Below are 26,831 nucleotides of genomic sequence, written 5' to 3' on the forward strand. Positions count from 1 at the left end.
ACCACAGAGCACTTTGCTTGTCAGGTATAGCTGCAAGGAAAGAGGTTTCTGAGCTGAAGGTAGAAAGTGGAAAAATGTGTTTGAAGCCAGTCTTTATTGTAATTCTGGGTATTACTTATTTCTCATTGTTTAAAGCAGTGATTTGTGGGGGAGAAGTAGCTCCTTGTAATAGGGGAGACAAGGGATAAATCAACTATCAACCCTTTTATCTTCTGAATTTTTCTAAAATTGATTTTACTTCTGCACATGTTCATTCTGGAGTGTTCATAAGCTGTATGTTTTAGTCAAGTATGGCAGGCTTAGCTTTTTATTCTGAGTGGTCAATTTTGAAACTCACTATGAAAGAGCTCCAAGGTAAAATGTGTTTTATCATTACCAGCTGCTGTGAGCTTTGTAGACTGTAATATAAACCTGACATTCAATTTTGGTGGATGATCTAATGAAGTTCTGAGATTTATTTTAGATAATAAAAACAAACCCCCTTTTTTCAAGGATAAACATGGGTAAATTGTCAGATTCATAGCCCATCTCATATTATGTCTGCTGTGTTTTCCACAGTGCCTGAAATGGTCACTGTGTGCCTGATTTATAAAGACAGTATCACCTTGATGAGTACACAGTGTGTCACTTGAGCAGGATTCATGTCTTTATGGATTTCAGTGGAGAAATATAATGTGAGACAATATAAATATTGCAGCTGCTTGCTCTATCACATTGTCTGTTTTATTGGGCAGGTTACCTGGGCTGTAGTGGTGTTGGTTTTCTTTTGGTTGGTTGGGGGTTTTTTTGTCTTGTTTTGGTTTTGGGTTATATGTGGTTTTGTTGTTGTTGTTGGTTTTTTTGTTTGTTTTGGGGTTTTTGTTTTGGTTGGTTTTTTCCCTAGTATTAATAGGAACACAATATTCTGGTAACATTGATGAGGAAAACTCCTTTCCATTATATTTTGCAATAGATGAATTAAATGAATTTGAGATCAGTAAATAAAATGCAGTGTAAAGCACTAAATATTATACCATTCCTGCATTTTCCTCCTCACCAGAGATGGGAAAGATAAGTGGAGCAATTCTAGATGAGACCCAAACCAGTCAGATACCAGGCAAATTGTAGGCCAAAGCTCCCAGTTACCTGCCCTAAGTGTTAGCACACCTGGCTGCTGCTAGGTGTAGGAGTATTGTAAATGAATGCTGTGGAAACAGGTCAGCTGTGTGACATTTTACAGAACAGACAGCTAAACCTGTGTCCAGTGGACTTCAGTGAGGGATCTGTGTGTGGGCTGGCATGACTTCACATGACTTCTCTGAGGCTCCATCATGGCACATGGTTATACTGACTGGATACACACTTAAAACAAAGATAAAAGAACTTTTACTTGTGATCATAATGTATGTTAGTCTGTATCTATGAATCTGAAGGTGAACTGTAGCCTGGAGCTTTCCTTTCTTAAGAAAGAAGCCACCTCCACTGGTGTTTAATGGATTGGGACAAGCTCTCAGTGCAGTTGCCTCGGGCCACTGCTTCCCGTGCTGCTGCTCTCTCTGCCTGAACATAATCTTAACACCTTTTGCAGCTCGTGACATGCTTATGTTTGGATATGTTGAGAGGAAATTTCCTATATTAAGTGAAAATAAATCTGGACAGAATTCCCAGATTGGAGAATAACTGTGGAAAAGTTGGATTGTGAAAGCCTCTTTCATTTTCCCTAACTTGACAGTGTAATTTTAAGTTCCATGAAAAAAAGAGAACACTATTAGGAATGATCGCCCATAGAGATCCCATAAAGCTGAATGTGAAACACAGGGCCAGCACTGCTTTAATTGTTGAATTTAAACAGAATTTGGGTCTCATGCAAAGTAGGTGCATAATGGAAAACTTGACCTCTGCTGCAATTCTGATAAATGTGTCTTCAGTTAAAAAAAAAAAAAAAAAAGTTTGTGGCAAAAATGGCCACAGGTGGCAGAATTTGAACAAGCTTATTTGTCTACTTGTGTAAAAGTCACTGTGGCACAAACTGCCTGGAAAATGACTCTTCAAAGATTTATCCACATAGAAGGTGTTATGTACATATGCTCCTTGCTAGGTGCAAGTTAGTTGTGCACTAAGGTGTGTGTATGCATAGGACTTCCCAAAATGTCATTTTAAACTAAATATTTGGAGTTCTTCCTTAAACCAGACCAGAAAATATTTTTACAAGGTGAAGTCTTTCTCTTAGACTTGTGGTAAAGCAATCATTCTTATTCTCTAGCATGAGTCACAACTAACTGAGTCAATTGCTTTATAAAATATTACTGAAATTGTTTGATGGCAGTGAGCAAGGCTTAGTCATGTCTGTCTTCCTCTCCTGTGTCAGTTCTGGGCTGTCTTGCCCTTACTGCTCAAGTGATGCACTGTGGATAATGCTTCAACATATTCCAAGATTAAATTGAATGTGAGTGCCTGCCATTCTCAAAACTCAAATCCATTGTGAATCTTTACTGCATGTTTAATTCTGGGCACCTCTGTTTGAATGGATAGTTCTGAGAAATTTTGGAAAAAAGTGACTTACCACTGGTAAGTATCAGTTGTCATTAGCGTAGCTAATGGAAAAAAGTGTCCTGTTCTTGACTCTGGTGCATTTTTTACAGCAGTATAATGCTGGAAGACATTAGAGATGCTTGTTTACAGACTTGCCTGTGAGGTTCCAGAGAAAGAAGCTGAGAAAATTGCTGGTCCTTCTTAAGTAGCTGTTGTCTTTGGACAAAAATTACATGCATCTTGCCATATGAAGCTTGGGACACTTCCCAAGTCATTATTCAGGAGCGTGCAGGTGCATGCTGAGGCTTTGAAATTCCCACACATAACAATGCCAACCTGACAATCATCCCTTGAAGCAGTATCAGCTCAAACAGGTTGTGCTCAGCCTTGCCTCTCATGTTGTGCTCTGAAAACAAACTGGTGCTGCATGCAGATGTGTTCCAGAGTCAGTGAAGTTGAAATGGTGAGGCTGGGATTTATACAATCTATTCCAAATATGCCCAGCTACCTCTGTGATTTCTTGTTGGGGGTAGGAAAAGAACATCCTTCATCTCAATGTCAGCAACTTGTATCAAGAAAGCAACCATGGTTAAGAGAAACATCAGAAAATAAAGTTCCCTTTTTATCTGTTCATTCCTGGGAATGTGGAATGTGGAACTCAACTCACAGTCGAGTTGGCCTGACAAATTAATTTGTAGTGTTGTATAAAGACACTAGAAACAGCTATGTAAAACCAATGCAGATGTTTTATATACATTGAACTAATTTTCTAATTAATATTTTGGCATTATATCTCCCTCCATGCATTTGCAAGTTTGTAGGTGCCTGAGTATGTATAATGCCATTTGCATAGGGTTTTTTCCTATGTACTCTATCTGGGTGTATATAAGCAGATAATTGTACATGGATTTGTCATAGGTGTGCTCATGCTGTCAGTGATAACGTTGCCCAAACAGGAAAAGTAATGCAAAAAATGGGATTGGTTCATGCACAGTGCAGTGCATGCAGTCCATGTGTGCACCTCTCCCTTACTCTGTATATCCCTTTCTCTCAAAAAAGATACTCTTTGATCATCCAAAGAATGAATCTTCTCAGTAAGTTGCTCAAATGAGGCAGGGGAGGAAGGGAATCATCAGAATTTAGTACCTTCAATTTAAAAACGTTAAAAACTCTTTACTTCAATCATTGTATAAGATGAGCTGTGAATCAGCAAACCAAATTGCAGAATCGATTAAGTTTGAAAAGACCTCTGAGATCATTGAGTCCAAATTGTGGCAAAAAAAAAGTGAACTCCTATCCTCAGTTCATATTCTCTCTTGACATTGTGCAGTCTGATGTGCTCCAACATTAGTGATTGTTATGGAAGAAAGCATTGGAACCCCATCATGGAAATTCTGAAAAGTTATGGACATAAGGAGTTAAGAAAACTCATTTTAATATCTTGATTCCTTTATTTTTGGAGGCATAAGCCCCCATAAACTGACACTTCTGGTATGAGGTCAGCCGTGGTAGGTACGTGTGCAGTGGGGGGATTTAAAGCATAAAACCCCCAGTAAATCACCATCACTCAATTTGTGCACATTGCAAGGATGATTTTTTTGGGTACATGGAGGTCTCAAGAACATGACTTTGCTTAGATCTCAATGAATTTCACTTGCAGAGCATCCCAATATCAAATTCTTAAATTATCCCCTAATTAAAATATCATTGCTGTCTTCAGTTTCATTATCTGCAAAAGCAGATAATGAAGTGCACAATTAGTTTACACCATTTGTTTTTGTGTCTGTGTTAGTCTCTTTTTCTGCTATAGGCTTTAGATCACTTTGAGGAGTATGGGGGGAGATTCTGTTCTGCTGTTTGTGTGCCTTCACCCCTCACCTTCTCTGGCTGCTGTAGCTGGGTCCTTACCTCTGAAGTTAAAAACCAATTGGATTGACAAAATTATTTTGTCTTATATTTACCTTGGCTGACCTCTGAGCTAGACTGTTTGCTTGAAAACAGGATTTTTTTTGTACAGTCTGATTTCCACTTTCCATAAGAAATGAAATATTTCTCTATGAGGAGAAGGATAAAATATAGGAATGAATTCAGAATGAACACCTCTGGAAAAATTAAATTACGTTGAAATGAAAATGCCAAGATTTTATATGTGTGGGAAAAAAAGACAAGATAATCCAAAGGGAAATAAGCAATCTGAAAACTTACTACAATCTAGTCAAAATTATTGCTTTTTACTTAAAAATTTTGCTTGACATGAAAATATTAGTTTACTTGCCTGCTGCCTTGGATTTTTTTTTTTTTTTTTGTTCAAGATATTGCATTTCTTCTGGCTTTAAAATACAACTTTACAAACATTCTTTTAAAACCACTTGTTACCTTGTGTCCACTACTCAGCAGGGAATAGGAGCTGAAAGTAATAGAGCCAAATTAATGCAACTGGACAGTATTATATATATATATATATATATATACCCGTGAGTATTAGAAGGGCGCTTCTGTCTTCCTTGAGAAACTGTAAACCAGATACTACTGTGCCATATACAACTTGTTATAAACATGCAAATCATTGATCAGTTTTTGTTTAAAGAGTGATTGCTATCCCAGACAAAATAAACCCTGTCAAAGTCTTCACCTTCATTTGCCATTAAAAATGTAACTTCCCTGTTGTTATCTTTACTGTAAATTAATTAAAATAGTTATGGAGGGGGTAGTGGTATGTAAAGTACACGTTCAATGCAATCAGAAGTGCAATTTTTTGCTGGTATTGCTGAGGTTTTTTTCACTCATACAGTGAGCACTTGCTGATCTGGGAATGTACCAAGCCTTTCAGATGTAAATGACTGTATCCATTTATGTGGATGTGTAAATTAAGCTGAAAAGGAACTGGGAGAGGCAGGAGGTAGAAGGAGAGTTAGGATTCACAGCTGATGTGAATCCAGCTGAAGGGTTAAGTCCCTCAATCTTACCCTTAAAGCACTCTCAGGCTAGCAGAGGTGTGAGTGCAGATGATGCCCAGCTTTGTCCTGGGAGCCTCAGAGAGCTGACCCATGACTCTGCGTGTTCCCTGTGCTGCAAGGTGAACTGAGATTCTTCTCCCAGTGGAAGTGCAGCACACCGAGCTCTGGCACCTGACCTGCTGGCAGGGTCAGACCCTGAAAAAGTCCAAGAGGGCTACAATATCCAGCATGTCCTCTCCTGGTGTTGGTGACTGTAGCTACAGACCATCGGGTTCATCAATCAGAGCACCATCACCTCTCAGAGCACTAAATACCATTAAATGCTAAGGATGGCTACACTTAAATTCCTAGTGGTGGTCATGGCTATGACTCCTCACACCCAATCCACCCTCCAGGAATTCCCACCACTGTCAGAATCTGCTCCATCTGCACTAGGAAGTGATCCCTGTGCCTTGTTTTCCCCTGGATGCTGCTGTCTGTGACCTGCTGGCTGAGGCTGTTGCCTGTGCCTGCTGTTGTCTGGGCACTGTGAGCTGACAAACCCCAGCCTGCTACTGCTGATCCCAGCTGGACTAGCATGAGCATTGCTTTGAGTACAAAGGCTGTTCTGCAGTCATGTGAGCAGACCAACAATCTTTGGGTGTGTGGAAAAGTGAGATGGGTGGGGGGCTGCTGCAGCAGCAAGGCAGTGCTTGAAAGGCAGGAGCATGGGCAGGCAGGGAAGGGTACCTGGTTTCATGGAACAGTGCAAGCTCCACATTACTTTTCTAATGCAACCAATTTTTCTCTGAACATAAATGGAAAATGTGATGTCAGACTTGATATGTAAAGTATTTGTCAGTGAAGCTTTTACTACAAGGTATTTTGAAACCATTTTTTCCCTATTAAAATATTTAAAACCCAAAAAAAATATTGGATGTTTCTGGGGAAACTCTAATGCCAATTCTGGTGATGCATGAGACTATCCATATGAGGATCTGAACCTGGAAACAGATTAGAACAAGCATTGTTTCTTAGGTGTTTGGATTTGTACTGTGCCAATTGTGGTGGAACGTGGCTGTGAAATACAAACTCTAGAAGTTACTGGGGAGTCCAGGCTTGGCATTGTGATGGAGTTTGATCCTTGTTCCAGTATGGCCAGTTTAAATATCATGTCAAGTGGATAAATGACATGTACACAAGGGTTCTGTATACAGATTTTGAGTGAAAATTGACAAAGCTGAGCCTGGCTCAGTTGGTTATAGCATGGTGCTGATAATGCCAAGGTTGGGGGTTTGATTCCTGTATGAGCCATTCATTTGAGAGTTTGGCTTAAGAATTCTTGTGGGTCACTTCCAAATCAGAATATGCTGTGATTAGAGACAGTAACTGGTGGAATGTCAAGTATTTTATTCTCACAAGATACTCTGGTAGAGATGAGAAAGTCCTCTTAAGCTCAGAAATTGAACTAAAACACCTGGAATATTTTTTGCATGTTAAGTCAGATATAATTGTTACTAAAATAAGCAAGTGCAAATTGTTTGCAGCAATGAAAAGAATTACCCTGTTGGGTAGGAAATGGCATTTATTCTTGCTTGTTATTATGATGGAAAGATTTGATATTCCTGGTGACTATGAAGATTAAACCAGAGATTTATGTTAATGCAAAGGATTAAAAGAATTTTAATAACACTTATAAAGATGCAAATGTTCGCCTGCATTTTATCTTTTTGCAGATGAATATGCCATAAGGGAAATATTGAAAGGGGAGAACACATCCTCGCTCTGAATTGCAACATCTGGTTTAATACTGCTCTCACATGGTCAGTAAGTATTAGTTGTTTTCACCAGTGTGTTTATGTACAGTGTAAGTTTGATTAGACTTTTTCTCCCTGACAAACTTAAGAATATCAGGAATCAGTGATCAACATCCACCTTCAAACATATGGGGCCTGTGTATGGCTTCATGCCTTGCACATTTCAACAAACTGTAAATATTGCTCAGTGTATTTTCCTTCTTGCTACTCCATCACTTAAAGACTGATTTTCTGAACAGTAAAGAGCTTGAAATACTGGCTGCACTTCAGAATTGCCAGCTGTGCTCCCCTCATTTCAAACACACTGTCCCCCAAGTGCAAACACAGGCCACACCAGCCTGGAAAATTCTGTGCTTTATTTGGGGGCCCTGACATATTATACATATATGTACATACATTTCATGTGGAGAAATTATAGAAAAAAATATGATTTGAAAAAGGAGGCAATTAAGGTGAAGGTGTAAACATCTGTTTATATTCTGATTTGCGTTTTTCCCTGCTCTTCAACCAATTGTTTGCTAACAGGTAAGTATATATAAACAGATGCCACCTGGATTTGTCACACAATTCAACTGATGCGACTGTGGAAATATCCAGGCTCTCAAATCAATATAGATCTTCAAAAGGTTTTGAGTAGTTGAACATCAAGTAATCCATATAGTAAAAGTCATAGCTTTGCTGTCGTTGAGAAGGAGAAAGCTGTGCAAAATACTGTTGTGTAATTTTAGTGGTAGTTCTTTCTTCATTGGAGTGACGATCTTTAAACTTGGGGAAAGTTAAATTTTGTGGAGCACCGATTAAGTGCAAGAAAAAGTTTGCATCTTCTTCCATACTTTCAAATTTCCCAACGAAGTCGTAATCTATTAAACATGGGCTGCAAAGCCTATTGACATGATCCCAGTGGATATCCATACCCACTGGCCTATGTACATCCAGAAGATACTGAATGAACTCTTTAAACTTGACTCCAGAGCCTGTCCTCAGTGCTTCTTTGGTGGCATTGACACGGTATCTGGAAATGATGGCTTTTCCAAAGACCGGGTGGTAGTAGTTGTTTGGATGTTCAAACTTGTCCCGAAATGCAGATACCAGCTTTTCAAAGGGCTCACGAATAAATAGCATTTTGGTGTAAGTGCTGAGCCTGTGATAAATTCCCTTGTGGTCAAACCCATCCAGCCGTTTCAAGTAGTTTCCGTAGTGCACGGTGTTGTGCTGGATGTCCTTTGTGGAGGAGGCCAGCCCGTTCAGCACCATGAGCACCCGCTTCCAGTTGGAGCAGCCAGCTTTTGGGACTTCACAGTACAAAACTCTGTATTTGTCTTCTACAAATATTCTAGACACGTGATAAGGAGTGATGATTCTTCTGTTATTACTCTTGTATTTTGAACAAGTTTCCCTCATAATCCGCTTCCTTTCTCCTTGGATCTGATAGAGATTTTTCCACTTGCTGTTGTTTCTATCCTCAGATTTAAGTGTGGGCAGGTTGAGAATGGAGCTGTTCATGGAAATCAGAATTGGGCTCTTTTTAATTATAAACCTCCTCCTGCGTTTATGGAGCTTGATGGAATTAATTTCTTCACCTTTCTGTTGATCTTTCATGGCAAACATGATGCTGCTTTGCCTTCTGTCAGTGCTTTGAAGCTTGGTGGGCACACTTTCAGATGGCTCTAATGAATTGCTCTGCTTAACTGTTGCTGCTCTGTCTGCAGTATTTTTTCTTAATCTTCTATCCTGGTTATTGCTGGGAACACAATCCTGCTGAGGAAAAACAGATTAAAGATATTAGAGAGATAAATAAATGAGAGATTGTCACTACTTGCAGCTTGCACCACTTCACGTGGATCTTAGGTAACTTTTAGAACTGTACAACAACACGTGCTGTCATGAGCCCTCAGCACTGCACTGTGGTACGGGCTCTTCTCTTGTCCCCTTGTTCTGTGCTTACATGAAACTGAAAGGCAGAGATGAACCTGATCTAAGTTTCCAGTAAATTCTAGTTCTTATTTGGATTTATCTGTATTTTAGGTGGTGTACTCAGACCTTGACAGATACTTTTGTCTTAGATGTTGTTGAAATTTCTACAAAGAGGTATCTGACTATTCTGAGGACTTGCTTACTTAGTCCAGACTGCCCCTGTTGTCACACAAACTGAAGGGTTTGCTTGTTTGGGTTGTGTGTTTCCCACCACCACCCCCACATCAGTAATTTATCTTTGCAGTGAGGACAGATTGGCACAGAGTGAAGCCCAACAGGGAAGGGAGGGAGGTTTGTGGAGTTTGCAAGGTGGAGTGAGATGTAAGTGTGGGCAGAGGGAAACAGGAAGGATGTCAGTGAAAATGCAGAGGTTTGGCTCACAAGAAGTGGGTTTGGTGAGAGCAGCATGAAGGAGACCCCAAAGGGAGGCTGGAGTGAGGTGAGCCTGGAAGCAGAGCAATGGAGGCTGAATGAGAAGCAGTGGGAGGTGGGAATGAAGCTGTGGCTGGGATCAGGTCCCAAAACCCGAGTAAGTAAAGCAGGTCTACGGGAAAGGCTTTCTGGGACTTGCTCTTTTTCACTGGGGGATCTCTCTGTTAATACTTCCTGCATACAGCCCAGGTGTGCTCCATTACTTCCTGCTTTTCAAAGTAGCTGAATTAAATCCTGTCTATGCCTCTAAGATTAAAATTATGTTCTGGTCACAGTTTAGCTATGTGTCATCCCCATTTTGAGGTCACCTGGATCAGTGTAGCATATGAACTCCCGTGGAGTATTTCAGCAGAGGAGCATATGTAGTTGCAGAATGTTTATTGCTGACCCAAAATATTTAGTTAGAGGACTTACAATTTTAAATTTAAATTTCTGATTTTCAGTGTTTCCCCAATAGTATTTAGAACTGGCTTTAAAATAAGATACTGTGTGAATTTTAAGGTGTACAACTGGGGATTAGAAGGGTCGTGCTATTTCAGGGTGCTCTTTAAGATTAAATTTGAATCAATTTTATAAGTCTTTGTTGTCTGAAAAAAAAGCAATGCAATAGGTGACAAACTTGTTCTGTCATGGAGGTTTTATCTTGTAACATTCTTGTTAAAGGTCAGAGAATAAAAAAGTCCCAGAAAAGATTCAGGATTTATTACAAAAAACATTGGTGACAAAAAACCAAAAAAATCGAATTGTATTTTGTAGGTGACTTGCTTATATTTATAATTACAATAAAAAACTTGAACACAACAAATCAGTATTAAACACAGGTTTTAGGACACTTGCAGAATTCAAATTGGATGCTCTGGTAGTGAAGGTGGTGTGCAGACTGGGAAACCAACTGAAAATTTGTCATGCAAAACACTATTCGGTTGTTGGGAGTGATGCACTCTACTCTCACCTTCAGAGGTTGCTTCTGTAGTCAGAAACGTGTTTGTCTCCCTAAATACCAGATGTATTTCTAAACATTACCCTTTACAAGACTGGCTGTAATTCAATCCTATTTACTCATGACATGGCTGATATTTAAAGGTTATCAAATTCAGGCTGCCCAGAATTCCGGACCTTTAATGACGCCGATGATGACCCTGGAGTTTTTGGGCAACTTGAATGTCATCTGTCAGTGTAACCCTTGGTGCAGAAGGCCGGGCTGGGCTGCAGAGGAGCTGTCAATGCCTGTCACTGCCTGGGCAGGCGATGGCACGGCTGGGCACAGCTGGGCACGGCTGGGCACGGCTGGGCACGGCTGGGCACGGCTGCTCCTTTGCACAGTTTGCTCCTGTCCCTTTTCTGTGGGCTAGAGGCAGCCCCGCGCAGCCTGACTGCCACTAGATGGGGGAATGTCACCAGAATTTTTCTTTAGCCTGTTTTTAAGTGCCTCTCAAGGCCTTCATTTGATCAGTGTGATTTCATACAGAATATTAATATATGCAAAGTTTACAGTATCTTTTAGCAATATCCATTCTAGGAAAAAATCTCATAAAACTGAAGTTGCATAGCTTATCGAATTCCTATTTTAAGATGAAAATTTGCATTTTCATGGTTAAGTTTTTGATGCATCTTTCCTTTTCAGTGCTTCATCTCCAGCGTAGTGGCCTTATCTGAGTCATCTCTATCTGTATTCCATACTCAGAATATGGGTACAATTTTCTTTATGTACTTTTGAAAACTTACTTTTTTTGGTTGCTGGAATCCCATGTTATATTTTATCCCTAAACAAACAAAGAAAGTAAAGTAATTATTTAGAAATAAAAACACATTAGTTTCTTCTCTTCTAGACTGATACAGCCAGTGTTGTTAATGCAATGACAAATAGACCAATGGTGAATCATAATTAATGTATATTTCATAGCAACAATAATCCTTGAAAGGCCTCTTTATGTATAGATGTCATGAAAGTTGTGAAATGGAGTGAAAGACTCTATGACTTTCACCCTTTTACAAACGGGGAAACTGAGATGAACAGAAGTGGAACAAAAGTGATTGCTTAACCTCCGTTAAAAGGCCAGCAGCAGAACAAGAATCAGCTGAAGGTTGTGATTCCAGGTTAGAGATCTAAAACAAAAACAAAAAAAGGCTGTCCTTTGTGTATTTACCCCAACCTGTGTGGCTTGTACCCTGAAACCTTTGATAGGGCAGTAATTAATCACAGTACTTGCATGGAGTACTCTGCTGTGAAGGCAACATGCAGGGGAGTAACGTGTAAGTGAGGTAATATTTGCACACTTTTGGAGAGGCAAACAACACAGAATCATATTTTCTCTAATCTTCTGACTTCTACAGTGATATTTACCTGCAAACAGAATAATAAAGATGTGAAAACCTGAGATGGCAGCTGTAGCTGATGTGCAGGTTTCTTTCATGACTATAACCTTTGTTAGGTATAACTTAATAATACAGAAATGGACAATGGAACCATTACTGAATTATGACATTTGTTTGAGGCTTTTCAACTGGTAGAACTGTTGTCATCACTGTCGACGTTGCTTGAAGACTTCAGTTTAATAAGTCTGCATGATGAATCCACAGCCTTGTGGACAAGGACAATTACAGCTAAAAGTCTTGCACAGCATTAAGTGAAAGCTCAGTCAGTCCCACCAGGCTGATTTCCATAGTACCAGGAAAGCTCTCAGATACACCTTGCATGATAGTTCACATTGTGACTTGCTGCAGTGAAGGTAGCAAGCCCAGCCTAGACGATCAGTCACGCTTTATTTTTGAAATCAGATCTACAAACTGATATTCGTAGTAGAGTCTAAATAAAATTATTTAGTCTAATTATTTCTGTGCTCTGAGAGCTCCCCTAAGAGTGTTCATGATGCTTTTAGCTTATGTTTGAGCTTTAACTCCACTTCTGCCATTTGTTAGCAATGGACTCAAGGTTGTGTGGGATATTGTGATTCTGTGCCTATTGGTTTTACTTCATCAGAAATAAGTTCTAGGCACCTTACAGAAGGAGTCTTAAGACTTCCCCTAGCTGCTTCTCAGAAATGTTTAGCTGCAAATTAAAGTCAGAAGGTGTCTATTAAACAGAAATACAGCTTGTCTGTAGCATTCCTGTGCGGGTTCTGGAGACCTGAGGCTGATTCTGCTGTACCAGGCTTTAGGAGATGCTCCTGAGCTGTTGTCCAGTTCCTGATGTGATCAGTTAAAAACCACATTTATTCTACATTTATTCTACTGCTGTGTAACGTATTACAGAGCAAGGCAGGGCAGGAACCTGCTGTCCAGAAAACCCAGCAAAACCTGACCACCAGCACTTTGAAACAACTAATACTAAAGCATGGGTGATCTGTTTATACCATGAAAATGTTGTATTTATCAGTAAATGTATCTGCTTCTTTTTTGCTAACCCTAAGGGGCTGATTTTAAGGTGTTGAGCTGCTTGGCCTTTGCTCTAAGGCATCATTAGTACAGCTACTTGGAGTAGTTACTTATAAGATGGGAAAGATGTGTTCCCTTTCCAAAAGTATTTTGAGCTTTTTGCAGTTGAAAACTTAAATAGGCGAGGAAAGACTTTTGGTCACTTATCAAAAAACTGGGGAAGTACTTTAGACAGAATCAGTTACAAATACTGATAATTTGTTATGTCCAAATGATAATGTAACTTAGGGTTAGTTTTCTTCAGTTGTGACCATTTGTTCTGACTTAAAGCAAGCTCTGGTACCTTGTACCCACATACTTGGTGTAATTACTTCTTAAATTTGATGCCACTAATAACTATTAATAAAATCCCACAAAAGTGCAGAGAGCAGGTATGAGACCTAAATATTTTGTGGTTAATTATGATTGTGTTTTCATCGTAGTGTTTCAAAAAGACAACTGATTTGAGAGATTAATATTTTGTACTGATATGCTTTGCTTTGAAAAATGAAAAATAAATGCTGGGAGGAGATGAGTAACCATTTTAAAAGATGGTTATTTGTTTACTGGCTTTAAGATGTAATCAGAACAAGAATTCCTGCTTAATATAAATGTTTGGTGAAGCACTTGCCAATTTCTTTGATGTTTTCTGAATTTGTGACATCTAAATTTGGCTTCTTTTAGTTTCTTTCTCATGATACAGTCTGTCACTTTAGATTTAAATCTACATGATAAAAACCTCTTAAGTGCAGTGAAGTCAGGGAAGTTATATTGCACAGATCTATTATACTAATCAAAATCTCAATTTATTGTTATGCTACACCTTTGCTATCCATATTTCTTACCAGGTCTTTGACGTTATTGCCAGAAGGGTAATATTTTTGGTCATAAATAAACCACTGGTGTCTGGTACATGCAGTTGAAGGCAGTGATCAATAACTCTTAGGTGCCAGATGTGATGATGGCCAACATCTCACCGGTGCCCAAACACAGAGGGAATAGCAGAGACAGACTCATTCTCTAATTACAGATTGTTTGTGTTGTTTTTCATGGTGCTCTTTTCTCTTCCACTTGTGGGACCACGATTTTCCAGGCTTGAGCCTGGCCTGTGTTTTATCCAGTCCTACCACACAGTGAGACCCACTGTGAGCTGTTCTTTATTTTCTTTTCCAAATGCTACTAGCAAAACAATAAATTGTCTTTCATCTTCCTTGGGTAATACTGTATAGTTTTACCATTCTGCCTTCTCCTCTGTCTCTGCTTCAAGACCTAATTTTGGTTTGCCTCTGGTGTTTTGCTCTGGTTTGAGACTCAACTACAGCTGAAGTATTTTTTAATAAAAATGATAACTTCAAGTCTGCATCTGCAACTCATCCCTTACAGGGCTTCTGTGCACGGAGTGCTCTTGTTTGCTTCATCCAAACAGATTTGTGAAATTTACTCTGGAATGGATGTTTTGGCATTTCAGGAACATCTGTGTCAAGTATCCTATCCAAATACACCCCAGTCTTAGGTCCTTTCTCAGAGACAGCAATGTGTATTTGATTGCAGAATGATTAATTTCTGATAAATGATTAATTTTTGATAAACATGAAAAAAAATAGCTGGAAGAAGATTTTCACAAAAATACTGGTCAGAAAATCAAGACAGTTTTTTTCCTTTTTTTAAAAAAATTTAAACTTAATTCAGCTTGTACAGTATAAAAGACCTGCCCATATCTGATCCTTACTCGTGTCCACTTGTTTGCCTCTTTGAATTAAATTATTCAGTAAAGAAATTTAGTTAAAGACTGCTACCATAATAAATTATTTGGTTTTACATCTATATAAAATATAGATTTAGTATACACACCTGGAATACTGTTAAAATAAAGAAACCTCTAAAATAAAAGCATTTTCTACAAAAATTAAGGCCTAATTAGAACAGACTTTATATGTGTGTCTGTTTTAACTATGTGCTATAAATCCTTTTTCTAACATAAACTTACATTTTGATTTGTAAAAATGCCTTCAAAAGTTCCATCTAAGCTACACACAACATCTCATTTTAATAGAGATGGAATTAATGAGGCCAGGTAAAGAAGGCTTAGCAAAGCAGCAGCACATTTGAAATTGTACATCAGGAAAGAAGCCAACCTGTGCAGTGAATCTAAATAATCTGATCCCTCGGAGTCCCCAGTGAGGCTGAAGTGGGTGGTGTCACTTCCCACACATGGCAAACTCTGCCTGTGAGTGCTTGGGGGAAATGATACACGTGCAGCCTTGCCAGGCAGGTTTGGTGGTGATTGCCTTTGCCTGGGGGAAATGATGGAATGTTTCTGGGGCAGTCTCCAAACCAGGCCTTTGGAGCTCTAAGTAATAAATCATGGCTCTTTGAGTAAAGTGCTTCTTTTTTTCCCCTTACTTTTGGAAGACATAAGAAGTTTTCCAAGCTGCTGAGGGTTGGGGTTTTTTAGTCTCTTTGAGCTTTCTTTCATGTGTGAGTTCCTTTGTAACTCAGGTAACACATTTGTCCTGAATTCTGGGCTTTTTGTTTAAATCCTACCATTGTCAAGCAGACAATTTCTGATAGTTTAAATATTATTTGAGGAATTTTGAACTCTGACGGACGGCTTATTCTTAAGCAGTTGTTGTGGTGAAGTAGAACACTTCCCAAAAAGAGAGCCTCCTTTTCCCCTCTCCTGTGCTAGTACTGTGCTAACACACCATTACTTCCCTTTGTTCTTGTGCTTTTCTGTCCGAGCCAGCTTCAGAGATGCAGGCACTGGATCTAGCTGAAACTGTGGGGGTCAGATCTGGGGCTCCTCCATCCCACAGGCAGCATGCAATGCAGCCTGGTGCTGCTGCATTTGTGTCATGGGGTGCTTAGGATGGGAGCAGCTTGTGTGCACTTCAGTTGATTAAAACACGATTACTCTGGCTTTTTGTAACTGGAATGACTTTCCATCTTAATGAAGCAAGGGAGTCTCTGGACAGAAGTACTGTATGCAAGGAAAGCAATGCAATTCTGAAGGGCATAGCCTGGAAATAATTAAAAACATTCAGTTCATCCATCAGTTTGAACAAGAAAAAATTACAAATCGGGGAGCCAAAGCAGAGATCAGTACACACATTAAGTGACTTTTAATATTTGCCTCTTGAGGACTTTCATACTGTCAAAGAAGTTGGTGTTCCCAGTTGATTTGTGCACCAGGAGCTGATCCCGTGTGCTGGAACCAGCAAAGCTGCACAGTTGTTCTGAGGCACAGTCCTGAGCCTGGTGTCACTGCTTCCCTCCTGAGCCCTCCTTAACTCTCTCGTAGCCAAGGTGCTGTGTCCCCCTTGGCAGCTTCCCTAGGCTGCCCTTCACACATGGCTGGCCTTGCCTGTCCCAGGAAGGGAATCTGGGAGTAAAGATCATCCTGTGCAGCTGGGACCCACTGTTTGGAGGTACAGCTCCCACCTGAGGACGGTGTTTATGCCTACACAGCGTTTCTCAGACAAAATACCCAGACTATCTTCCTGCTGTCGTTTCCCCTTGTCTTGTTGGACACTGACCAAATTTCAGGCACCCACAAAATTCACTCATGCTCCCCTGCCAAAGCTGGGGAAAGGAGAGGGGAAAAAATGACTGAAGGGTTCATGAGTTGATATTAGGATGGGGAGAAAACACTCCAAGGGCAAAACAAGCTAAATTTAGAGATGCAAAGTGAATTTTATTACCAACAAAGTAAGAGGAAGATGATGAGAAGTAAAATAAGGCCTTAAAACCACCTTTTTCCCCCCAGTCCCCCTCCTTCCTACAAATAGCTCAGGGAGACAGGGCAGGGGGTTTGGTCAGATCATCATCTGAGATCTTGCACTGCTCAGGGAGAGGAGTCCTTCCCCTGTGAGGCTGTGGGGTCCCTCCCACGGGAGACATTTCTCTGTGAACTTCTCCAGCTTGGCTCCATCTCACGAGCAGCAGCTCTCTGTGACCTGCTGCAGCCTGAGTCCCTCCCACGGGCACACAGCCCTCCCACCCCTGCTGAGGAGTGGGTGTCTCTTTCCAGGGGTGCAGTGCTCCAAGGACAGGCTGCTCCAGCCTGGGAGCAGGGCCCTCTCTGTCCCCTGGGTCTCCCACTGGGTCACAGCCCCCTCCAGGCACCCACTGCTCTGGGGTGGGCACCTCCCCCAGGGGCTGAGGTGGATCTCTGCATCCCTGTGGATCCCAGGGGCTGAGGTGGATCTCTGCATCCCCCATGGATCCCAGGGGCTGAGGTGGATCTCTGCATCCCTGTGGATCCCCAGGGGCTTAGGTGGATCTCTGCATCCCTGTGGATCCCAGGGGCTGAGGTGGATCTCTGCATCCCTGTGGATCCCAGGGGCTGAGGTGGATCTCTGCATCCCTGTGGATCCCAGGGGCTGAGGTGGATCTCTGCATCCTCCAGGGATCCCCATGTGCTGCGGGTGGGTCTCTGCATCCCCATGGATCTCTGCATTCCGTGGATCCCCAGGGGCTGAGGTGGATCTCTGCATTCCGTGGATCCCCAGGGGCTGAGGTGGATCTCTGCATTCCATGGATCCCCAGGGGCTGAGGTGGATCTCTGCATTCCGTGGGTCTCCAAGGGCTGCAGGGGCACAGCTGCCTCACCATGATCATCAGCAGGGTCTGCAGAGGAATCCCAGCTCTGGCACCTGGAGCACCTCCTGCCCCCCTCCTCCACTGACCTTGGTGTTTCCATTGTTGTTTCCCTCACATGTTCTCACCTCTTCCTCTTCTCCAGCTAGAATTAACAATGCTCCTCTTTGTTTAGATTTTCTTCTTAAGTGTTTTCCCAGAGGCATTACCATCATCTCTAACTGGCCTTGGCCAGCAGCAGGTCCATCTCCAGAGCCATCAGGGACGGGCTCAGCTGGACATGGTGGGAGCTTCCAGCAGCTTCTCACAGAAGTCACCTCCATGGTCCCCCTGCTACCAAGAGCCAGGCCATGCAAAACCAGCACACCCCCTCATAAAGGCTTTGTTCCTCTTGTCTGTTTGCTGTACACATTTTTGTGTTGTGTACTAGTCAGAAATACCATCACTTGCAGCTACTGTTTATTTTTTTTCTTATTCTAAACACAGCCTCATGTGAGAAATAATTGTTTTGATATGGGTTGCCTCGCAAATTTTTATTTGTCAAATTGAAAGCAGGCGAGAAGCAGAAACAGAAAGAGTAGCATTTTAAAGGAATAAATTCCTTTTGAATCAAAACCCAAATAAAGTGTTGCTGTGTCATTCTGGTAAGTCCCGCTACCTACACAGCTGACATTGGTAGCTGAATATTGTCTGAATCTGTGGTATTCCTTTTGTCCAGAGAATTATACATTTGCATCCAGAGTTTGCAATGGGGCTGTGAACTGTCTACTAACTACTCTGTTGTTGAGATTGGAAGTTGACTGAGGAAAAGATTATTTTATTAACTGGGATTTGGAAACCCTGATAACTCTGACTTGCATCATACTAAAAGAACAAATATATGAACTCTTTGAGAAAAACACATACCATTGTGCTTTTTTCAAAATGGTCTTATATTCGAATATAAACTGAATCCATCTTCTTGACTAAATAATGATGGAACTTAGGCTTGCTCTGTTTCCATGATACCCAATAAAGGAAGGGGCATGGCACATTTATACTGGAGGCTTAATTCAAAGAATAGGAGGAGCTGTTTGTGAATTTATTGCGAGGAATGTACAACTACTGTTTACTTTGTCTTCTTTGCTATCTAGCCCTACTAATTGGAACTTGCCATTTTCTGACTTAATTTATATTCAATAAGAATTCTATAAAGAAAACAGAAAAGTCAGGTCTGTGTTATTGCATTCCCCATTCCTTCTTTGGACCTATCCCTGGGAATACTGTTAATTAACATCATTAGCTTTCAGGCACTGTCAGCAGTTACTTGCAATTTCTACTTAATACCTTTCAGTTATTCTTCATTCTCATATTTAATATTTGCATATTGCCTTCGTAGCATGACTTTGGCAAGGACATTACACTTTCCCAGATTTATTAAAAAGTAAAAGCTAAAGTTTAAAATCTAGCACTGCATTTATATTTAGTAGCCTGTAGAACTATTCAGGTAACCAGAGGAATTTCAATGAATTTCAAGCAAGCACTTCATGAATTTGACTTCATGTAGCTAGTTAAAATAGCTCATCCAGAACCCAGAAATGTTTCAAGACATTGTGCAAGTTGGATGCGAAAGCTTCACTGGTCTTTCTATTGGAGGAGAGACAAACTAACTTTTGATTGTAATTTTGGTGGATTTTTGGACTCCTTTAATTTCATTTCATTTGGACTCCTTTCTGTAGAGATGTTTCTTTGGGAAAGAAAGCACAAATGGAAAGAGAGAAGGCTGCAGGCAAAACTGAAAAAGTAGATCTACAAAGGCATGCCTCTGAGTGCTGAAGCTCACTGCTTTGATAGATTGACTGTAGATCAAATGGCACAGATGTGTATCCAAATGGTGCATATTATTATGTTACAATCAATTAACTGGAACTGATGGAGGTTCCCTTTCTCCTGTTCTCATAGCTGATTATTGACAAGTCTTCTTAGTATAAGGGATCAATATGGAACATTAAAAAATAAAGGTTGACACCTGCAACAGCTACAAAACTTGGTGCAGAAAGGGTGATAATTGGACAGACTTTGATTCACACCCTGTGAGAAAGAAGCAGTTCTTGGGAAGCTCAGTGTAAGGGGTTGAGCTCTTTGCCAAGCCCTTTATTCCTGAGCACTTGAAGGGCACTGGGGCTTTGCTGTTTGTCATTTCTCACTGGTTCTACTCTTCTTTGTGGAAGGCTTTCTGTTTCTTGTTAAGGAGCTCACTTGCACTCCTTCAGCCAGATTTTAATGACTGATGGGTAGAACAACATGGGTGCATGAGAATAATGTCCTGAATTGACTTTCCTATCAGTAAGACTGAGGGAAAAATGGTTCTGCTCAAAAACTGAGTGCTGGCTACTTCCAGGATTCAGGTGACATTAGATGGTACATAGGACTTGACCTGAGGTACAACCCAGGTAGGAGGAGTCAAAGTGCAAGTATTGAGTTTTAGTAATCTTGATACTTTTGAAAGGTATGGGGAGGCCATTTAAAGATGTTAGAAAACTTTTGGAATTCACAATTTCTCCAACAGTACAGTGGCAATTTGATGTTCATATTTTCTCCTTGGTTATGCAAAGTTCAATGAAAATTGGTAGTGGAACACCTGGAAAGTCTAAAATGGACACGCCTCGCTGAGGACACTTAATGCTTCATGTGGTGTGTGCCTGAGAGGTTCAGGTGCTTCCAGGACATAAGGCTTGATCTTAACAAAGCTTTATATCATGTGAATGTTGAAAGGCAATTTAGCAGCAGTGGGATTTGCTCTGTTCACTTCAGCTCACAACTCTTACCACTAGAAACTGGACATCCCAGACTCTGGTGCAGCCTGGTGCTGGCAGTGGAGGGAAGCCTTTGGTGCCTCTCTCCCTGTGCACTTCCCAGCACTACTCTCATTCTACCTCCACCTGGCTGCCAATATCTCAGACTCAGGGGGCACAGGAGCTGCTGCTACAGAGATAGCTTTCATCTACCCACGTGGCTCATCTCCTCGCTCTCCTGGTCCCTGCCTCTGCCAGGTCACTGCACTTCCTTCCCCTCCTCTGCACAGCACAGAACTTGGGATCTGGCAGAGAAGTAAAGGAGATGCTGCAGCAGTGGTGTGGCAGTGCACCTCAGGAACGTGGGGAGAGAACAGCCTTTTGTGGGGATTGGTGACTGTTCTGTTCATCTGCACACCTGGGTGAGCTACAGTGCTCTTCTAGAGGGGCCACATCTGCTCTGGCAGTGAGAATAGACAGGTGTTCTCCACTTGGTCACTCTTGCCTGTTTCCTTCCTATGAAGCCTGGGATGCAGGAGGCAGAGGGCTCTGGTGGAGTTGCCTCTCTGTCAGTCTGAACTATCGGTGTTACCTGAAGTGAGAACCCTTCTGCCACTGCCATTTTATGGGCAAATCTGCATTTTTCATTCACATATAATAGCACTTGCTGATTTTTCTAGTACCCCAGGGTAGAATGCTGCAGCAGCCCAAGGAGGGGCTGTATGAATTGAGAGATGGATTGTTTGCATATACCCTGACAGCCCAAATTTGTGATACAGTTGCTATGCCAATTGAATCATCTGATTTTGTAAGTCAGTGCATACAAACAGTGAGTAGCCAATTGATTGCTGAATGTGGTTAGCTAGGAATGGAACTTTGATTTAACTGGTGAAAGTGTGTGAATGTGTCTGATTTCACTGATCCCTTTTCTATGAGAATTGTTCAGAGCATTTCAATATAAGCATGGCTCACTCACTACTTTGCATACATTTATACATGATCCATTCTCTCTGTTATGCATTGGCTGAAGGATCTCTGACACAATCTGCCCCTCTGTTTCAGTCTTCAGAGGCAGCACTCTGCCAGGTAGAGCTCTTTCCTGGCAGTGAAGCCCTGGCTGGGTGTGAGTTTTCACACCCACTGCAATTCAACCTGATCCCCTGTTTGGCTGCCTCTGCCTGGTGCTGCTTAAGCCCCAGGACTGTGGAAGAGTGGGCCACTAGAGGCCTTTGCTGACCTGGCTGTTTGTTCCACCGGAGATGCAACTCTTTTGGCTCTGATATGCTACTTTCTGTCTCGTGTTTTTATTGCTTACAGGCTGCACTCTGTGTGTAAACACTTGACAATCTCATTTGGTGATCTTTTCATGGCCTTAGAGTTGATCCATTGGGTGGAAAAGGAAAAAAAAAATGTTTTTACTCAAATGACTGAGCTCCCTAAGTTTTATTACTCATTCAGTAATTATTCAGAAATAAAATATTTAAAAGTTTTGCACTCCACTGTCTGAAGTCTTGCTACTCTGTGAATTGGAATTGGAAGCATGGGTTTAAAATTCCCTTTTTTGCAGTATTAGAACAGCTTCTGCTTAAGCAATAGTTATCTATTATTGTATAGCATTTTCTTTTCAAATATGAAAATTTGGCATTTACTTCAGTGGGTACTGGACCAGCTCCTCCATGAGCAAGCAGCAACACATGATTGATTTTTACAAGTGATGGTAAACTGCTTTCCTAATCCCTTTACTGGATGATGCCTTTTCTCACTAAACTTTTCCCTGAAAGGATTGGGAAGTTATTGCTGCTCCTCTGAAACCAGTTGAAAACTACTATGGGCTTGCAAAAAACAAGTTTCTTCTTGTTAAATTTTATTTAAAAATAAAAAATTGCATAAAATTATCAGTGACTTTTTTTTACTTCTGTGAGAACTATAATATGAGAAAGTAAGTATGTGTTAAAAAATACACGGAGTAAAGTTTTGGTCTCATTTCTCATTTCTTTGTGTCTCTACCTCAAGAAAAACTAAAACCATCAGGAACAAGCATGGAAAAGAGCACCACTACTTCACATACTCTCACTTTTTCCCAGTCTTTGCCTAAAAAGGGACAGCATTTACAAAACTGTCATAAATCTCTGCAGGAAAAGAGTTAATTATCCAAAAAGTGAAGATGTCAAAAACATAAGGACAAAGAAATAAAAATGTTTTGCATCATTCTTTAGAATGAATTTAAATGTCTGTCTCTGTTTCCTCATGCAAATCCAGCTTTTTACCCCTTTTAGATTTTCTTTTTCATCTGAAGGCGACAAAGGCCTTCTGGCAGGAATTGGGTTTATGCTTTTCATGCAATCTCAGATTCTCTTTTCAAAGATGCTCTAAACTTTCTTTTTGGAGCTCAAATGAACTAAAACTTGCAGAGGCACATCACATGCAATTTCAGATAGCTTTTCTGTACTTTTTGCTATTCAGAACATGAAGATTCCACTTTGAGAAAATGCATAGTAGCATGGCCTCAAATCCCTTCCCACAACTTCTTGTGTATTTGGTTTCCTTGCACAAAAATGAAATTCTTCAGGGCATATTCCTCAGAGAATCTCTCAAGCCAATTTTACCCAGAGGAACTTGAGAAATGTGCATTCTCACTTGTATGCTTTGTATGAGGTGCAGAGCTGGTAATCTTAAAAGAAGAATATGTTATGTTAATAAAATGAAATAATTAAAACTGTAGTAACCTTGATCTGGTCTCAGTCTAGTACATCTTAAACAGAGCTATGGATTCAAATGATATTATAGCCTCTTACTTGACATAATTTTCCTTTTTTTCCCCATTAAGGAAGGTGGAAATTGCCAATCTGTTGACAGGAAGTGCTGGAAGAAGCAATGTGAGTGATTTCCTTGGTGACTATCAGACACTTCGGGCCAGGCTTTCAAACTACATTTGTAATAAAAGAAATACACAAATACACTGTGGGAAAGATAGGCAGTATGGTCTTTAGCAGGCTTGTTTCTTGCTGGTGTGCTGCAAGAACCCAGCTGCCAGCCTAGTGCTGCTGGATTAGCTTGGGGAGCTTGCTGAAAGACTGAATGATTCATTGTGTCCTTCATTTTTACCGAGAAGCTATAGAATCCTAAAAGTTTAGATACAGAACCTCTGGCATAAAGTCTGAATATATTTTTGCAACACTGCATCCTCAGGAGATCTTTTCTGTAGCGCCTATTTTTGTATTTCATAATGGTGTGTTTTAATCAAAAAAACATTTTGTCAAATCACAAGTCAGCAGATATTGTCTTGAAGTGAATTATTGGAAGAAAAATTCTGAAGTAATCTGCTGTTAGTAAATGGCTATGTATGGGTCAGGCAATTTCAGAGGTTGTTACTGTGCTCATTTTGGCTGGGATAGAATCAATTTTCTACTATGGGGCTGTATTTTGCATTTGTGCTGGAATCACTGTTGAAGTACAGGGATGTTTTTGTTACTGCTGGGCAGGGCTTACACAAAGTCAAGGCCTTTGCTGTTCCTTGCCCTCAAATGGAGTAGGCTGGAGGTACACCCGATTTTGGGAGGGGACACAGCTGACCACAAGTGAGCCAGTATTCCACAGCGTGTGGCATTCCATTGTGCTCCCGTGTAAAGCTGTGGGAACAGGAGGAAGAGGGGGAGGACGGACTGATGGCATTTCCCTGCCTGAGCAACCACTGCCACCTGATGGGGCCCTGCTGAACTTTCGGCTGCCCTTGGGAAGCAGGGAATGAAATCCTCGCTTTGCTCTGCTCTGCTTTGCTCTGCTCTGCTCTGCTCTGCTCTGCTCTGCTTTGCTCTGCTCTGCTCTGCTTTGCTCTGCTCTGCTCTGCTCTGCTTTGCTCTGCTCTGCTCTGCTTTGCTTTGCTCTGCTCTGCTCTGCTTTGCTCTGCTCTGCTTTGCTTTGCTCTGCTCTGCTCTGCTTTGCTCTGCTCTGCTCTGCTTTGCTCTGCTTTGCTTTGCTCTGCTCTGCTTTGCTCTGCTCTGCTTTGCTCTGCTTTGCTCTGCTTTGCTTTGCTCTGCTCTGCTCTGCTCTGCTTTGCTCTGCTCTGCTCTGCTTTGCTCTGCTCTGCTTTGCTTTGCTCTGCTCTGCTCTGCTCTGCTTTGCTCTGCTCTGCTCTGCTCTGCTCTGCTCTGCTCTGCTTTGCTCTGCTTTGCTTTGCTCTGCTCTGCTCTGCTCTGCTTTGCTCTGCTCTGCTTTGCTTTGCTCTGCTCTGCTGTGCTCTGCTCTGCTTTGCTCTGCTCTGCTCTGCTGCGCTCTGCTCTGCTCTGCTTTGCTCTGCTTTGCTTTGCTCTGCTCTGCTCTGCTCTGCTTTGCTCTGCTCTGCTGTGCTCTGCTCTGCTCTGCTCTGCTGTGCTCTGCTCTGCTCTGCTTTGCTCTGCTCTGCTCTGCTCTGCTTTGCTCTGCTCTGCTTTGCTTTGCTCTGCTCTGCTGTGCTCTGCTCTGCTTTGCTCTGCTCTGCTCTGCTGCGCTCTGCTCTGCTCTGCTTTGCTCTGCTTTGCTTTGCTCTGCTCTGCTCTGCTCTGCTTTGCTCTGCTCTGCTGTGCTCTGCTCTGCTCTGCTCTGCTGTGCTCTGCTCTGCTCTGCTTTGCTCTGCTCTGCTTTGCTCTGCTGTGCTCTGCTCTGCTCTGCTTTGCTCTGCTCTGCTTTGCTCTGCTCTGCTCTGCTCTGCTTTGCTCTGCTCTGCTCTGCTCTGCTTTGCTCTGCTTTGCTCTGCTGTGCTCTGCTCTGCTCTGCTTTGCTCTGCTCTGCTCTGCTCTGCTCTGCTTTGCTCTGCTCTGCTCTGCTCTGCTTTGCTCTGCTTTGCTCTGCTGTGCTCTGCTCTGCTCTGCTTTGCTCTGCTCTGCTCTGCTCTGCTCTGCTTTGCTCTGCTCTGCTCTGCTGTGCTCTGCTTTGCTTTGCTCTTCTCTGCTCTGCTCTGCTCTGCTCTGCTCTGCTTTGCTCTGCTTTGCTTTGCTCTTCTCTGCTCTGCTCTGCTTTGCTCTGCTCTGCTCTGCTCTGCTCTGCTTTGCTCTGCTCTGCTCTGCTGTGCTCTGCTTTGCTTTGCTCTTCTCTGCTCTGCTCTGCTCTGCTCTGCTCTGCTTTGCTCTGCTTTGCTTTGCTCTTCTCTGCTCTGCTCTGCTTTGCTCTGCTCTGCTCTGCTCTGCTCTGCTCTGCTCTGCTCTGCTTTGCTTTGCTCTGCTCTGCTCTGCTTTGCTCTGCTCTGCTTTGCTCTGCTCTGCTTTGCTCTGCTCTGCTCTGCTCTGCTTTGCTCTGCTTTGCTCTGCTTTGCTCTGCTCTGCTCTGCTCTGCTCTGCTTTGCTCTGCTTTGCTCTGCTCTGCTTTGCTCTGCTTTGCTCTGCTCTGCTCTGCTCTGCTTTGCTTTTCTCTGCTTTGCTCCTCTGCGTGGCCTTGGCTGTGCCTGTGTCTCGTGTTAAGGCAATTTACGAGGTAGATACTCTGCAAGGTGTTGCCTTCCCTTATAGTTTTAACTGATCCCTTTCCACCAATAAGGAGAAATGAAATACAAATATCTGTAAGTGAAAAAAAATTCTACTGTTTTCTAACAGGAGAAACAGCATCAGGCAAAAATAGCAGTGATTGATGACTAGATGGAAAGTTGCCAAGGCTCACTAACTCCCCGGGGACAAAGCCAAGGCCGCACGGGTGGGTAACCCCCGTTCCCCATGAGGCGGCTCGGAGGGCAGAGGGGAACGGCCTCAGCGCTGTCCCCGATCCCTGCGGCGGCAGCTCCGGGCCCGGTGGGGCCGCGCCCCGGCTGGGGCAGGGCTGGAGCCCAGCGAGGGTTCAGGAGGATCAACCCGCCAGGGCCTGGGGATGGATGGCAGGGGATGGATGGCAGGGACAGCAGGGGATGGCAGGGGATGGATGGCAGGGACAGCAGGGGATGGCAGGGGATGGCCGGGGATGGCAGAGCAGCGGCTGGGGCCGCTCCGGCCGGGGCCGGGCCCTGCCGTGGGGCTGCCCCGAGCCGCGGAGCAGCGGGGCCGCTCCGTTCCCCGGCGCAGGCACACACACGGCCCGGGGCACGCCAGCACCGGGACACGCACCTGGGAAACGACAACGAGAGCCCGAAAGGGAAGCCTTCACCCATGCTGCCTCAGCTCTGTGTCAGGAACCCAAGGGGCAGGAAAACCCCAAGAGAGAGAAGCCAAACGCCTCTGCCTGAGCCCAAGTCCCCGAGGCCAGAGTGGCTCTGCTCGAGAGACCCGCAGCCTTTCAAAGGACCCCAAAAACCCCGATCCCGTTTCCAGCCGCGGCTCCGGGCTTCGGGACACAGCGACAGTTTCGGGCACGGGTAGATGTGGAGAGCAGTCACATTTTGGGGTGCCCACGACAGCCTGTTAAACTGGCTTTAT

General features: G+C 42.5%; 1 protein-coding gene and 1 long non-coding RNA gene across 6 annotated transcripts in view; one reads left to right on the forward strand and one right to left on the reverse strand.

Annotated features, from left to right (window-relative positions):
• The window catches only part of LOC128812693 (uncharacterized), a 41,825-nt gene extending 18,409 nt beyond the window's left edge, over positions 1-23,416 (forward strand). For both annotated transcript variants that reach the window (XR_008438791.1, XR_008438792.1), the window contains one exon: positions 23,285-23,416. This is a non-coding gene — a long non-coding RNA (uncharacterized LOC128812693). The remainder of the gene's footprint in view (positions 1-23,284) is intronic.
• The window catches only part of CHST8 (carbohydrate sulfotransferase 8), a 183,790-nt gene continuing 164,564 nt past the window's right edge, over positions 7,606-26,831 (reverse strand). For 3 of the 4 annotated variants that reach the window (XM_053987240.1, XM_053987239.1, XM_053987238.1), the window contains 2 exons: positions 11,396-11,433; positions 7,606-9,022 (listed from right to left, as the gene is read on the reverse strand). In XM_053987240.1, the coding sequence (XP_053843215.1) occupies positions 7,871-9,022; positions 11,396-11,433 (1,190 nt within the window). In that variant the 3' untranslated portion in view covers positions 7,606-7,870. The remainder of the gene's footprint in view (positions 9,023-11,395; positions 11,434-26,831) is intronic. The other variant, XM_053987241.1, reaches the window with a different exon arrangement.

Source organism: Vidua macroura, chromosome 11 (genome assembly GCF_024509145.1).
Source record: "Vidua macroura isolate BioBank_ID:100142 chromosome 11, ASM2450914v1, whole genome shotgun sequence".
NCBI lineage: Eukaryota > Metazoa > Chordata > Aves > Passeriformes > Viduidae > Vidua > Vidua macroura.